The following is a 14,274-nucleotide window of genomic DNA, read 5'->3' as shown; positions in this document are numbered from 1 at the left end:
AAGTAACATTAAAGAAAAAATGTAAAGAGGGAAAGAAGAGTGCATCCAGTCCTTAACAGTACAATGTATCGGTGTCTGAATGAAAAAGGCAGCAGTACTTTGTCACCATCTTGTGGCAAATGAGCGGACTTACACACACGCTCGCACGCACACACACTCAGAGAGAGAGAGAGAGAGAGAGATAGAGAGAGAGAGAGAGAGAGAGAGAGAGAGAGAGAGAGAGAGAGAGAGAGAGAGATGATTGGTTATATAAGTTATAAATACATTATGTAGCAGACAGTGAGTTACAGGGAGATCATAGACTTTACAGACCATACACTGCATACTCAGCTGTCAGAGTTGGGCAGGGCAGAGAATCTATTCAGATGACTAATAGAAACGTGGTGATGGGTGGAGTAGGAGGGCTTATAAGGAGGGGAGAGACTGTAACCAAACTAATTTGTCTAACTTTCCTTCCTATTGAAATCTCTGTTGCACCAAATATATGATAGGCTACGGTCGAGAAAACAGCATATCAATAGGCTTTACTGGGGAATCCACACGCTTCCAGAGGGGCACAAAGCAGTAGGGAGTGGTGTATAGGCTCTGGGGAGACACACTGATAGAATAGACTAGGCTACTTGTTTACACTAGGGTGTGTCCATCCAAAATGAAATGAGAGGTCTCAAAACCCACCCTTTTTTTCCAGACAGCTTACCCTTCCAACATTTATTCTATCTGAAAGTAGTTATATAGTTGTTAACATAAATTATTGTTGATCAGTGAATGCTACTGAATTATGACACATATTTTACTGCGATTCGAGGCTGAAAATCGCGGAAGTCCTCTTGACACTCAAACCAAAGATGGTGGAAAAATGAAGATGGGTCACTCAGGCCGTTTACCGTTGAAAAAAATTTCCGTTCCGGTCTGCTTAACGGGGTGGTTCTCCTTCTGACATCAATGCGATAGCAGCTGGGTCGGGTCCGCTTAGCTCATTGACAGTAATGTAACCAGAAAAAAATGCGGGAGTTAGATGTCTCGCTTCCTCTTCCGTCTCTGGCCAAACCACAGTTGGCAGTGGCACGCAATTGATCTTCCAGTTTTCTCCGCAGTCTCCTGTATTCATTATCCTGTCGAGTTTTTCGAGTGGATCCTTTGAATTTTGGATAACTGCGATAATGTATCAAGTCGTAAGAAAACTCGTGTTTACAGATTCACATTGTGCCAGTGACGCTCCGAAGACTTATGAAGAATTATTTGAGAAATTAGATACCAACAAAGATGGAAAAGTGGATGTTGCAGAACTCAAAGAGGGCCTCTCTGCTTTGGGCATTGCTTTCGGGAAAGGAGACGCGCAAGTAAATAGCGCTTTGCATGTGAACAGATAGACTGTCTATATGAAAAAAACGTGTTATTTTAGTGTCAAAGTACATTATTGTGTAGAGCAAGTTATAGATCTACACAAGATGAAGGTTGTAGCCCCTCCCATGGGCAAATAGTGTTGACAGATGCCAAGCAAAGGTGGCATTTTAACCAGTGACAATGGATAGGTTTTACTTACTAAGCTATACAAAATTAAATGTATTCTAATCTATTATTTGTTTGTCATTTAGCAGACACTCTTATCCAGAGCGACTTACAGGAGCAATTAGTGTTAAGTGCCTTTGCTCAAGGGTACATCGACAGTTGCTCTAACCACTAGGGGCAGCAGGTAGCTTAGGTGAAGTACTGCATATCTTGCAGTACTTCACCTCTCTTTAAAGGATTACCATTAAACAATAATAATAAACACGTATCTTATATCATAAAGAGAGCATTGCACATGGGCATCCCATGTCATCATTTCCCTAGATATGACTGAGGATGTTGGTTCTTGATAAGACTCAGTATCTTAACATTTCCATATTTATTTCCATATACATATAGATAACACCTGGATCTGTCATATAGTACCGGGTAGCCTACTGTGCCATCTGAAAGCTGCAAGAATAGGGCATCATTAGAGAGAATTTTGCCTGTAGCTTCAAAAGTTGAAACAGGAAAGGCAAGGTTTTATTGTTGCGGTGCAACTAAGGATAAGGACACACCTTTTAAAGGTAAAATATGGCATTCCTGCATTCCTTAGTTTTCTCCCAGTCACAGCCATATGACTTTTCATTTATCTGTTTGCACAGAAAAGTGAAAGGCAACTTAACCCAAACCCTAAAACATGAATTCACGAGGGTCAGCATCAGCTCATCCTTGATACTTATAATGATATGAATCTATCCCCTGTTGTATGGAAGTTGAGTTGACATATAGATTAGATCATTTTAAAGTCAGGTAGCCCATCCCTGGGTGAGGCAACACACCAATGCACTTTGACCCCATTATATTGATTTGGTCTTACAGTCTACAGTACAGCATCCCTGTAAATTCAATGAATCCTCAGTGTTCTCTATAAAGAAAACAGTAGGTGGCACAATAGTCCAGCTAAAGGTTGAACAGCCAGCTGCCGCTCTCCAGTGAAAGTATTTCATGTAAGGGTTTTGAAGAGATTTTACAATTATTATTTCAAGCTAGGAATGTCTACACTAAGAAAATGTACAATGGGGGTGGATTGTAAATGTGTTTTTGTTTTATTATTCCCAGAAAATAGTTTCATCTGGAGACCAGGACAACGACGAGGGTCTTGACATCAATGAGTTCTCCAAATACCTGAAGGAACATGAGAAGAAACTGCTGCTGACGTTCAAGAGCCTGGATAAAAACAATGATGGTATAGTAGTCTAATCCCACTACAATATATCAATACTTAAAATACAGTCAATTATTTGATTCAATGTAAATTATTCAATATTTTATCTCATGGCATTGTTTTTTCCTACAGGACGCATTGACTACATGGAGATAAAGCAGTCCCTTGCTGACCTGGGGATGGACATCAGCAAGGAAGAGGCAGAGAAGATCCTTCAGACGTAGGCCCTCAGTCATATATCTCACTGTCTGGTGTCATGGTGGCATCAGCTGTTAAACAACCCACATTGGGCATATATTTACTTTGAGGATACAGTACATAAACTCCCGCATATTATCTGAGCTTACTCTGTGGTTGTTCTGTCATTAAATGTTTATGTTGGGCCTGGCACTTCCACTATCCTCTGCTTGTGGTGGGTGGGGACCTCTGCATGGCTGCATTCTAGCCCAGCTAAGCTCTCCTGCAGTAGAGCTGATAACATTAATACAGCCCCTGTACTGGGGATGAGAGTGGATGATAAACACCTAGAATGAAAACCAGGAAATAGCCATTACATTGATGTGTAGTTTCTAGGCTGTGTTGATAGCATGAATATTATATTCTTTAAATAGATTATAGTTGAGTTAGAAGACTTACTACAGGACAGGGAATGACAGAGAGTGTTCATTTCCATAAACAAAGCACTCAGATAGACTGACTCACTTTTTGTCTAACAAATACCGGAGAGATAAGTGGAGAGAGAGGGATGAAGCAAGATAGAAGAGATATAGAAATAGACAGGGAGAGCAGGTCTCCAGTAAAGTACAGCATGGATCAGTAATCTCATTTACTTATTGATTACTGTCGCTGCTGTCTGCTCTCAGTGGAAGGGCAGCCGTGAACTTGTCAGGAGTTAAACCAGGTTGGGATTTGAGATGGCAGCTGAGAAATATCAGGGTCATTTTCTATCCTAAATCCACTAGTTGTTTTGCAGTCTGCAAAATAAATAAAACATGTTCACTCTCCTTACACTTTGTTGGAGTTAATCCAAAATACACCACCAATACCTGAATGTCCTCTATTTGCTGCACCATTATAGTTATTTTTCCCCATTGTACAGACTCAATGACAGTGTCACCCTTCTGTCTCTCTGTGCTGCAGCATTGATGTAGATGGAACCATGACTGTGGACTGGAATGAATGGAGGGAACACTTCCTCTTCAACACCGCCACCAACCTGCAGGACATTATCCGCTATTGGAAGCACTCCACAGTGAGTGAGTGAGTGAGTGAGTGAGTGAGAGAGATATTGCATGTTTGTGTGACTGAGTTTGTTTGTCTCTGTTTGGGAGTGTGTACTTGCTGAGTTATCCTACACATCACTACAACCTGATACATCAGAGTTAACAGTAGGGCCGCTTTCAAGGAACGGGACATGGACACTTGAAAGAAAACCAGCTACGACCTCCGACGAGCCATCAAACATGGAAACGGTCAATATGTAGGACTTAGATAGAATTATACTTCACCGGCTTGGATGCTGTTCGGATGTGTCAGGGTTTGCAGACAATTACGAAGGGAAATGAAGCCGTGAGTTGCCCAGTGAAGCAAACCTCCCAGACGAGCTTGAATGCCTTCTATGCTCGCATAGAGGCAAACAACACTGAGCCAGGCATGGGAGCCCCTGCTGTCCCGGACAACTGTTTGATCTTGCTCTCCATGGCCGATGTGAGTACGAATTTTAAACAGTTAACACTCGCAAGGCCGCTGGGCCAGACAGAATATCAGGGTGCATTCTCAGAGCATGCTGGCAAGTGTTTTCACAGACATTTTCAACATCTCCTTGTTCCAATCTGTAATTCCATCATGTTTCAAGCAAGACCACCAAGAACTCAAAGGTAACCTGCCTAAACCACTATCGTCCCGTAGCACTCACATCTGTAACCATGAAATGCTTTGAAAGACTGTTCATGGCACACATCAACACCATCAACCCAGACACCCTGGGCCCACTCTAATTCGCATGCCACCCCAACAGATCCACAGATCCACGCAATCTATATTGCACTCCACACTGCTCTCTCCCACATGGACAAGAGGAATACCTATGTGAGAATGCTGTTCATTGACTACAGCTCAGTGTTCAACATTATAGTCCCCTCCAAGCTCATTACCAAGCTCCTACACATCCCTCTGTAACTAGATCCTGAACTTTCTGACGGGCGGCCCCGTGTTGAGGGTCAGCATGGCAGATGTGCTGTTCCCTACCCTCAATACGGGGCCCCCTCAGGGGTGTGTACTTAGTCCCCTCCTGTACTCCCTGTTCACCAACGACTGTGTGGCCACGCACGACTCCAACACCCTTTTTAAGTTTGCTGACGACACAAAGGTGGTAGTCCTACAGGGAGGAGGTCAGAGGCCTGGCAGTGTGGTGCCAGGACAACAACCTCTCCCTCAACGTTAGCAAGACAAAGGAGCTGATCGTGGACTACAGGAAACATCGGTGGGCCTGTACTGGAGCTGGTCGAGAGCTTCAAGTGGACACCGTGGAACATCACTAAAGACTTAACATGGTCTTCTCACACCAGCTCAGTCGTGAAGAAGTCGTGACAGTGCCTTTTCCCCTTCAGAAGGTTGAAAATATTTGGCATGGCCCCTCAGATCCTTAAAAAGTTCTACAGCAGCATCTTGACCCGGCTGCATCACCGCTTGGTATGACAACTGCACCGCCCTTGATCGCAAGATGCTACAGAGGGTGGTGTGGATGGCCCAGTACATCATTGGGGCTGAGCTCCCTGCCATCCAGGACCTCTATACTAGCCGGTAAATTGTCAAAGACCCCAGCCACCCAAGCCATAGACTGTTCTCTTTGCTACCGCACGGCAAGCCGTACCGGAGCGCCAAGTGTGGGACCAAAATGCACCTGAACAGCTTCTACCCCCAAGCCAAAAGACTGCTGAACAGTTAATCAAATGGCTACCTGGACTATTTGCCTTGACCCTTTTTTGCACTGACTCTCTTACACTGACTAATGTACACTCACTGGACTCTACCCACACAGTCAGACATGCTTACACTGACACTCCAACACACACACACACACACACACTACACATATACACACACACACAAAAGACACTCACACATGCATATTGACGCCACACACATACACACACTTTCAAACTCTTAAAATACGCTGCTGCTACTCTGTTTATTACGTATCCTGATTACCTAGTCACTTTTACCCCTACCTACATGTACGTATTACCTCAACTACCTCATACTGGCACATTGACTTGGTACCGGTACTCCTTGTATAAAGCCTTATTATTATTTATTGTGTTACAATTTTTCTATTTTTATTTGCTAACTTACTTACTTTTTAACTGCATTGCTGGGAAAGGGCTCGTAAGAAAGCATTTCACGGTAAAGTCTACACCTGTTGTAGTCAGCACTTGACAAATGAGCTCAACTATATCACAATCACATATCAAAAGATTGGTGGTGACAATTTTGCACCTTGCGCACAAGCTCAACTTGTAACAAAACTTGCTTGAATACAGTAACTTCAACTGTCATTACATAAGGACAGTGCAATGCTGCGGTACCCTGTCTGCCCTTCACAACAGTTTGACAGACAGTAGAGGGGAGAGTTGTGAATTAGAGTTCCTTTCCTGCTGGTTCTGGAGAGGTCCCAGGACTTGTGTAATGACATGGTTCCTCGCTATGTCAATGGGATCAGACTGAGTCAAGAGTCAATCAAGAAACAGGCAAAGGAGGGAGAGGAGGAGAGATAGAGGTGAAGTAATAGGCTTTGTCTTCTGTTTATACACTCATGTAGAGGGGAGGATTGTCTCCTGAATGAAAGACAGGCAGTGATGTGGAGGGAACCAGCCAGTCACAGTAGAGGAAGGAACAGTCAACAAACTGACAGGTCATGTGGCAGTGCAACCTGGGGGTGCAGTTTTTATTGCTGAATATTTTGATATCCTCATGTCCTACAACAGTGCTTTCCAAACCTGATCCTGGAGAGCTTTGGATCCTCTGCCCATTCATCCACCCAAGAGAGAGAGGTTAAATAAACCTGCATGACTTAGCTAAACTAGGCTACGGTGAGCTAATTTAAGGCTGTCCTAGGAGGGGATTAGCTTGTTAGTGGCTTGGGACGGTGTGGGGGGTAAGGAAGTCAATGTGATGTCAGTCTGGGCGGGATAGGACCATCTTGTTGTTATTGGGGTGGAGGTAGGCGACAGTGCCACTGGGACGTTGACTGGCTGGCCCAGTACATACAACTGGCTATTGCATGGCTCCGAATCGACAGACCGACCAGTACCAGGATCAGTATCACGGCTCAGATTCGGGCTGGGGCGACATGGCACTTCTGCAGCATCCCAAAGAAAAGTGGTTCTATATTGATTTTGAGGATGATGGAAATATCTATGAGGTGGAGATTGAGGTGGTAAGTTCCATAGAGATCCTATTAAATGACAAATTCTACGGTAAGATCACTCCTCTGTTCTCTATCAGCTCAGGTGTCACAATGGACTTCAACTGAATTTATACTTTGTTTTGTCCATGATAAAGTATATGTCTTTACCAACACTGAGCACTGAGGTGATCGTATTGGTCCTGGAAGTCAGTATGTACATATTGTTTTGGTTTGTTTATATTGTTGGTGGCGAATCTGTTGATTATGTTCATTACTGCATCCAGAGTTGTCTTCTAAGTTTTGTTTTCATTGTTGTATTGAAAATGGTGCATTGAATTTGCATTACATTGAAGGTGGACATTTTTGTCCTCAAAAATTGGAGCAATCTGCTATGACATGACACAATTGTACCACTCTAATAATATACTGGTATGTAATTGTTGAAATGGGACATTTGTTTCCATTGTACCATATTGTTAAATGAGTGTTTTGCATTGTTGAGCTAACATGCTGTAATTGGTATCAGTGGTGTGCATGTAGACATACACATGATACACACCATGTTACATAAAGTGAGAATTAGGCCAAGGTAAAACATCAAGGGTTCGGTAGGATTAGGTTCAAGGATGGCATGACGTTATAATTGGTCAAGGTGTTTGGACAGTGCTGAGGGGTATACTACAAAGATGGGTCAATGATTTAGTTAGCTAACTTTCCTACATGTTCTGAATTTTAACTTTCTTTTTTTAAGATAAGCTTGAAATGGGCATGTTCTCATTGTTTCAACAACCAAAATCACTTATCTAAGTTTAGGTTTTTACTGAACCGAAAAATCTATAGTTATTTCTGGTTGTTCATCAAAGTTAGCTGACTAATTCATTTGATCGTGCTAGTATACCCCTCTGGTCTTGGGAGGTGAAAGGGTTTGTTGCTGTGCAGTGCTGCAGTTGTGGGGTTCAGGTCTCTGGTGAAGGACAGACGTAATTAGTGAGTGGGACATAAAGATCTTGGTGAGATATTATCAAATAGGACCCATCTCCGTTACATGTTGGTCACCCTGATGATTTTGATGATGCTGCTCATAATTGAGCCTCCATTGCCTCATCATTCATCAAAATATTCATAATGTTATCAGCATTTGTTCTGCTTGACGCTCTTTCGATGTGTTTTTTTGCGCTTTTCCGAAAAATGCGCTTTGCTACTCCCAGACCCACGTATATTTGAATTCCTTACTAGAATATTTCAGCACACTTTGAACTAAAATGGACCGAATCAAGTTTAGTATGGAGGTGCTGTTGTTGTCGGTCTAGAATTAAACCTGGTCCACGCCACGCGCTTCTATAGTTTTAATGCATTTTATGCGATGTATAATTGCAATGTTGTTTAGGCTACTGGTAATTTATTTAACTTTAACTTTTTGTTCGACCGAACTACTTATTTCTTCGACCTGGAAATCAATAGTATTGATTGGGGGTGCGTGTTTTCTTGCGTAAGAACACGCGTGTTAAGACTTTATTGTGGGCAAACTCAGTGTTTCTAAATGTTGGCTATATTCGTTAACAGTGTACATGTGTATTGTGATAGGTTCTGGATATTGGGGACAGCCTCACCATCCCTGATGAGTTCACAGAGGAGGAGAAGACAACAGGTGTGTGGTGGAAACAGCTGGCAGCCGGCGCCATGGCTGGGGCCGTCTCTCGTACAGGCACCGCCCCTCTGGACAGGATGAAGGTGTTCATGCAGGTATGTAGTGTGGGCCTACATGCCTAACTCTATTAATCATATGTCCAAGAAATGTATTGTGTATGTCCTTCTTGGTAAAGTTAGATGCACTATACAGTAAATGTCAGGACCATATCAAATTAATTTACCTTTGTTGTGATGTTTAACCCCTAACCCTGATTATCTGTGATTTCTCTTTCTCAGGTGCACGGCTCCAAGACCAATAAGATCAGTCTGGTGGGGGGCTTCAAGCAGATGATAAAGGAGGGGGGCGTCAGCTCCCTGTGGAGGGGCAACGGGACCAATGTCCTGAAGATCGCCCCTGAGACAGCCATCAAGTTCATGGCCTACGAACAGGTGAGAAACAATCAACCGCCTCTCTTCGTTGTTTTTAAGACCTGTGGATCAGGTCTATTTCAAGTTACTTTTTTCTTATCTGGTTAACCATGTAACCACAAGACCGGGCATTATGTCTACTGCAATTGTATTCTGTATGTATGTCTCTGGGCCATCAGCACAGTTTCACTTTGTTGGCTCTGTTCCTCTTGGCAGTATAAGAAGATGCTGTCGTCAGAGGGAGGGAAGGTCCAGACCCACGAGAGGTTCATTGCTGGGTCACTGGCCGGGGCCACGGCTCAGACGGCCATCTATCCCATGGAGGTGAGAGGAAGCGAGGGCAATGGAATGGAATGGGATGGGAATGAAGTGGAGGGGAGTAGAGAGAAGGGAAGGATAGAGGAGATACATCAATGGGAATTAACATGAGCAGGAAGGAGAGAGGAGGGGAGTGCAGAGAGAGAATATATTCTGTGTAGTTTTATAACCAGCTAAAGTCTCTCTGCTTTGTCCTTTTAGGTAATGAAGACTAGGCTTACGCTGAGGAAGACTGGACAGTACTCAGGAATGTTCGACTGTGCCAAGAAGATCCTGAAGAAGGAGGGCATGAAGGCCTTCTATAAGGGCTACGTTCCAAACATCCTGGGCATCATTCCATATGCTGGGATAGACCTGGCAGTGTACGAGGTGTGTCCAAACATTTCTAACTGGATAAAACAGTTTTTTAGGTTTTGGACAGGTCATTGGTATAGCCTGGTCCCAGATATGTGTGTGCTGTTTTGTGTTGTACTTCTTTGGTTTTTGGTTATACAGCAAAAACTTTTGATGTTGACCCAGTTTTACCACTAAATGTAGGTGATTGTGATCTCTTGGCCTAATCATGATTCCTGACTCTCTTTGCTCTACTCTACCCCTTCTTACCTCAGAGTCTGAAGAATGCGTGGCTGGCCCGTTATGCCAAAGACACAGCCAATCCTGGGATCCTGGTGCTGTTGGCCTGTGGTACCATCTCCAGCACCTGTGGCCAGCTGGCCAGTTATCCCCTGGCTCTGATCCGAACCAGGATGCAGGCAGCAGGTAACCGTCCTATCTCAGAGATCACTCAAAACCCAAACCTGTGACTGTACAAAGTGTTACAACACTGTCACATATTGAAACAGACTGGTCTTATAAACTAGATGTAACATAGTAAGGTAAATGGGAATACCTAGTCAGTTGTACAACTGAATGCATTCAACTGAAATGTGTCTTCCGCATTTAACCCAACCCCTCTGAATCAGAGAGGTGCGGAGGGCTGCCTTAATCGATATCCACGTCTTCGGCGCCCAGGGAACAGTGGGTTAACTGCCTTGCTCAGGGGCAGAACAGATTTTTACATTGTCAGCTCTGAGATTCAATCCAGACACTGACACACCAACGCTCTTATGGTGTGGTTACATAAGACAACGGTTACTTAAGACAAAAACAAAAGGAGGGTGGTTGGTTGGGGTGAATGGATGGATGGGTTTATAAGGCAAACATCTAGCAACCCATAGGTTGAATGTTTGAATCTCATCATGGACATGTTTAGCAACTTACAAGTAAAAATACTTGTAGCTAATTTACAATTACTTAGCATGTTAGCTAACCCTAACCCTTTAACCTTCCCCTAACCTTTTAACCTAACAACTAACCTTACCCGGCTAGGTGAATCAAACGAGTGTGCTCGCATACTCTCTTAAAAGACCTTCGCTTAAAAAAACTAGAACAAAGTGGCAATAGTACTGTTTGGCCATTTTAAGACGCCGTAGCCAGTATACACTTCCTCAAAATAGACAGAATAAATCTAAGATAACTCAAGAAATATGTCATTAATTTTGACGTTTTTGCTGAGGAGATCTTAGTTGAGCAATTTTACATCTAAGACGTTTGGTGCAGTATTTCTCAATGAAAAAATGTGCATGAAAACGAGTTGTCTCTCGTTGAATGACAAAGAATCCCTACATTTGACGGACGAAGTGGTGTACACTTCGGCTCCTGAACTTTGGCTGGCTTTGGGAAAAAAAATGGTGTGCCCGAACAGCCCGAAAAATCCTTTATCTTAGTATAAAACATAAAAATGTCATCATAATATATGCAGAAACACTTCCGAACAGTTTCAGCTGGAAAGCGTGCGGACGTCTTAACACTAACCTCTAGCCTAGCTAACGTTAGCGTTAGCCACAGGAAATTGGAATTCATAACATATTGTACGAATTTAAATTCGGAACATATCATACAAATTGCAATTCGGAACATATCATGCGAAATGTTTGATGGACATCCACAAATGAATACATACCAGACGAAACATATCATAGTAATTTGAGTGTCTCGGATTTATGTACAGAATAATAAAAAATGCTCTGAGACCAGGTTGAGAGAAACGCCAAATCCCACTCCGGTCTCAAACACAATGTATTATCATGGCCAAGATGACTGACTGAATTATATCCACAAAACCGAAGTCTTCAAAATATATAACTTTAGCAATTACTCTTTACAATCTATAGAGGAAATGGTGTTGATCGATTCAAATTAGTCCATGGTAATACCAACTTAATTTCCTCCCTGCCTTTCCCTTTTCTCTCAGCATCCATCGAAGGCTCAGAGCAGGTGACCATGAACCATCTGGTGAAAAAGATCTTGGAGAAAGAAGGATTCTTTGGACTGTATCGTGGAATCCTGCCCAACTTCATGAAAGTCATCCCAGCTGTCAGTATCAGCTATGTGGTGTACGAGTACATGAGGACTGGGCTGGGCATCTCTAAGTGATGATTGGTATTGTATTAGTTTGTGTGGGTTCGCATATGTGTGTCAGTTAGATTTTTTGATACCATTTCCCTCCATATTTTCAGTGACATTTGTTGGGGTAAATTGCGAAATGCAAAAATACTGTTTACCTGTTCCACCAAAGCCTGGACTTAATCTAGTTGTTGCTAGGGTGTTAGTCCATTGTCCTGGGACCTTTTTTATTACAACCACGCACACAAACTTTCCAAGGCAGTCTGAATGTTCATTAGTCAAACACTATAGTGGTTTACGTATTTCAAGTTTACCCAAGCTTCCCATGTATACCCCATTACCAAAGAAAGATACAGAGGTCCTTTTACATGTTTCACCTGAGATGCACAAACCTTAGATAATGTTATTATTTTTACATAACGCACTAGACACGGTCAGTTACTGGAGAAATAAAATACAAAATATTCTGGCGGAATTAGGGTTGTGTTCTAAATTTGAGTGCCAGGGTGAAATAGAAGATGGCTCCTGTCTTGTTGGAAGGAGGAGTCATGCAAATTTTGTTTTGCACATCTTGGGTCCATGAAAAAGGAGTATGTGCCTTATTGTGTGATTTGTTCAGATCTCTGCATGGGACCTGTGGGCCTGTCCATCCATCCAATTCGTCTTGCCTTTTTTCCAAAGTTTTGTTAAATTAAATACTCCTGTTTTACAATCAAAAAGTCAATATTTTAATACAAAGGTGTGCCGAGTCCGTTCTTTAAAGCCTTTCACACATTCATTCATTGTAGGCTGAGGCTGGTCGCGCCGCCATTCCATTGTTTTATTATCTGCAATAATAATGCATGACACTGACACACCACCACATGGATATACAGCAGATGTCTGAAACGTACCACCTGCTTGTTACAGTATTGCCAGAACCAGAGCCTAAAGGATACACATTTAGTATCAGTCAGCCATTTTTAAGTACCATAAATAAAACAAACAAACATATGCCATCACAAACACTATTTACCATTTTATAGATCTTTCCATTCACACTTAAAGTATGTTCAATTACAAATGTGTCTGTACTCTGTAGCATGAATTCATTGCTCTGAAAATATAATCTTCTCCGGGTAAACTCCCTTGAGAACCAGTGTGGCCACCAGTGAGAGGAAGGCCACCACCGACAGTATAGTACGCAGGGCTTTGAACCAGCTGGGGTAGGTGGGCAGCAGAGACAGGTCATAGTGTAGGGAGATGCCTAGCCCCATGATGACCATCATAGCTGCTGGGGTAATAGTGTCGCTGAACAGCATGGCCAGCCAGGCTAACAGGGATGGAACCACGCTATTGGACAGGTTGATCCAGTCTGGCTTGGCCGGGCTAGTCTCCGGGATGGCAAAGCCCCACCGCGCACCGCCCAGGAAAGACAAGATAGACGCTCCATAGGCCACCTGGGCGAAGGCCACTTCTGGCAGGTAGGTCTCGGTCACAGCCATGACGAGCGGAGCAGCGATGAAAGGGATAAGACTGGAGAGGCTCAGGTACAGCGCTGGTTTAGGGCTCTTTCCCAGGTCTCTCATGTCATAACGGAGCAGGTCCAACTCTCTGGGTGGAGGCTCTGGTTGTTGTCGTTTCTTCAGCCTCGCAGCAGAGCTGTGGAAGTACTGCGTCCTCAATAGACCAGCAGCATCACTTATTTTAGGGAGCAGCCTGGCCGAGGAGACCCTGCAGGGCCACAGGGGACAGGAACTATAAGAGGTATCAGAAACCCAGGCTGAGGCACCAGCAGGCAGCCAGGACATCTGCTGTGGAGAGTCCCAATGCATCCATGGAAAGAGATTCAATAAGATGAGTAGATGGACATGACATGAAACAATGTTTAGTCTCCTCTTACAGGTAAACTCACCTTGTGAGCAGTAAGGATGGGTCTTCTAAATATACCAGCCAACATCTTATCTGAAAAAGTAGACAATGTTAATAGATATCCCAAAATCTGAATAGCATATGAATGTCTGAAATCTCCGCAGTAACCCGCCTGCCTGTTTAGCACGGAGTTGCTTGTGTAGAAAGTCATATACTGTTAATGTCTCATCAAAATCACTGCCTCTGCGCAGAGAACATCTCTATGCTATCTCGGATTATTGTATTCTTACTTGTTTTTCAAATCGGAATTAAATGTTGTTATAAATAAGTAAAAATCCGCTGTCCCTGATGTCAGACATACACCCTGCCGATTTGTGTGCGAACGTATATTTCTTCCGTCCGTACAGTGACCTATGAGAAGTCTGGTTCCACAACAGTTACCCCCCCAGTAACGACGAATTGTTCAATTAAATGT

General features: G+C 43.2%; 2 protein-coding genes across 3 annotated transcripts; one reads left to right on the top strand and one right to left on the bottom strand.

Moving 5' to 3' along the window:
• The first annotated feature begins 695 nt into the window (after nucleotides 1-695).
• LOC139409449 (mitochondrial adenyl nucleotide antiporter SLC25A24) lies at nucleotides 696-12,686 on the top strand. The gene is made up of 10 exons (XM_071154614.1): nucleotides 696-1,340; nucleotides 2,614-2,740; nucleotides 2,852-2,939; nucleotides 3,860-3,971; nucleotides 8,712-8,870; nucleotides 9,054-9,206; nucleotides 9,402-9,509; nucleotides 9,705-9,872; nucleotides 10,112-10,262; nucleotides 11,797-12,686. The coding sequence occupies exons 1-10, from the start codon at nucleotides 1,161-1,163 to the stop codon at nucleotides 11,976-11,978; spliced, it is 1,428 nt and encodes a 475-aa protein (XP_071010715.1). The 5' UTR covers nucleotides 696-1,160; the 3' UTR covers nucleotides 11,979-12,686.
• On the bottom strand, nucleotides 12,144-14,194 carry LOC139409452 (transmembrane protein 69-like). 2 transcript variants are annotated; one of them, XM_071154617.1, is made up of 3 exons: nucleotides 14,090-14,194; nucleotides 13,843-13,892; nucleotides 12,144-13,741 (listed from the first exon to the last, which is right to left on the bottom strand). In XM_071154617.1, the coding sequence occupies exons 2-3, from the start codon at nucleotides 13,885-13,887 to the stop codon at nucleotides 13,037-13,039; spliced, it is 750 nt and encodes a 249-aa protein (XP_071010718.1). In that variant the 5' UTR covers nucleotides 13,888-13,892; nucleotides 14,090-14,194; the 3' UTR covers nucleotides 12,144-13,036. The 2 variants fall into 2 exon arrangements, with proteins under 2 accessions (XP_071010718.1, XP_071010719.1); XM_071154618.1 differs by having other exon boundaries at nucleotides 12,750-13,738.
• Nucleotides 14,195-14,274: the final 80 nt, after the last annotated feature.

The sequence above is a fragment of the Oncorhynchus clarkii genome, chromosome 5 (genome assembly GCF_045791955.1).
Source record: "Oncorhynchus clarkii lewisi isolate Uvic-CL-2024 chromosome 5, UVic_Ocla_1.0, whole genome shotgun sequence".
Lineage (NCBI taxonomy): Eukaryota > Metazoa > Chordata > Actinopteri > Salmoniformes > Salmonidae > Oncorhynchus > Oncorhynchus clarkii.
The sequence above is the reverse complement of the archived record's forward strand: the minus strand, read 5'-3'. Positions and strand labels throughout refer to the sequence as shown.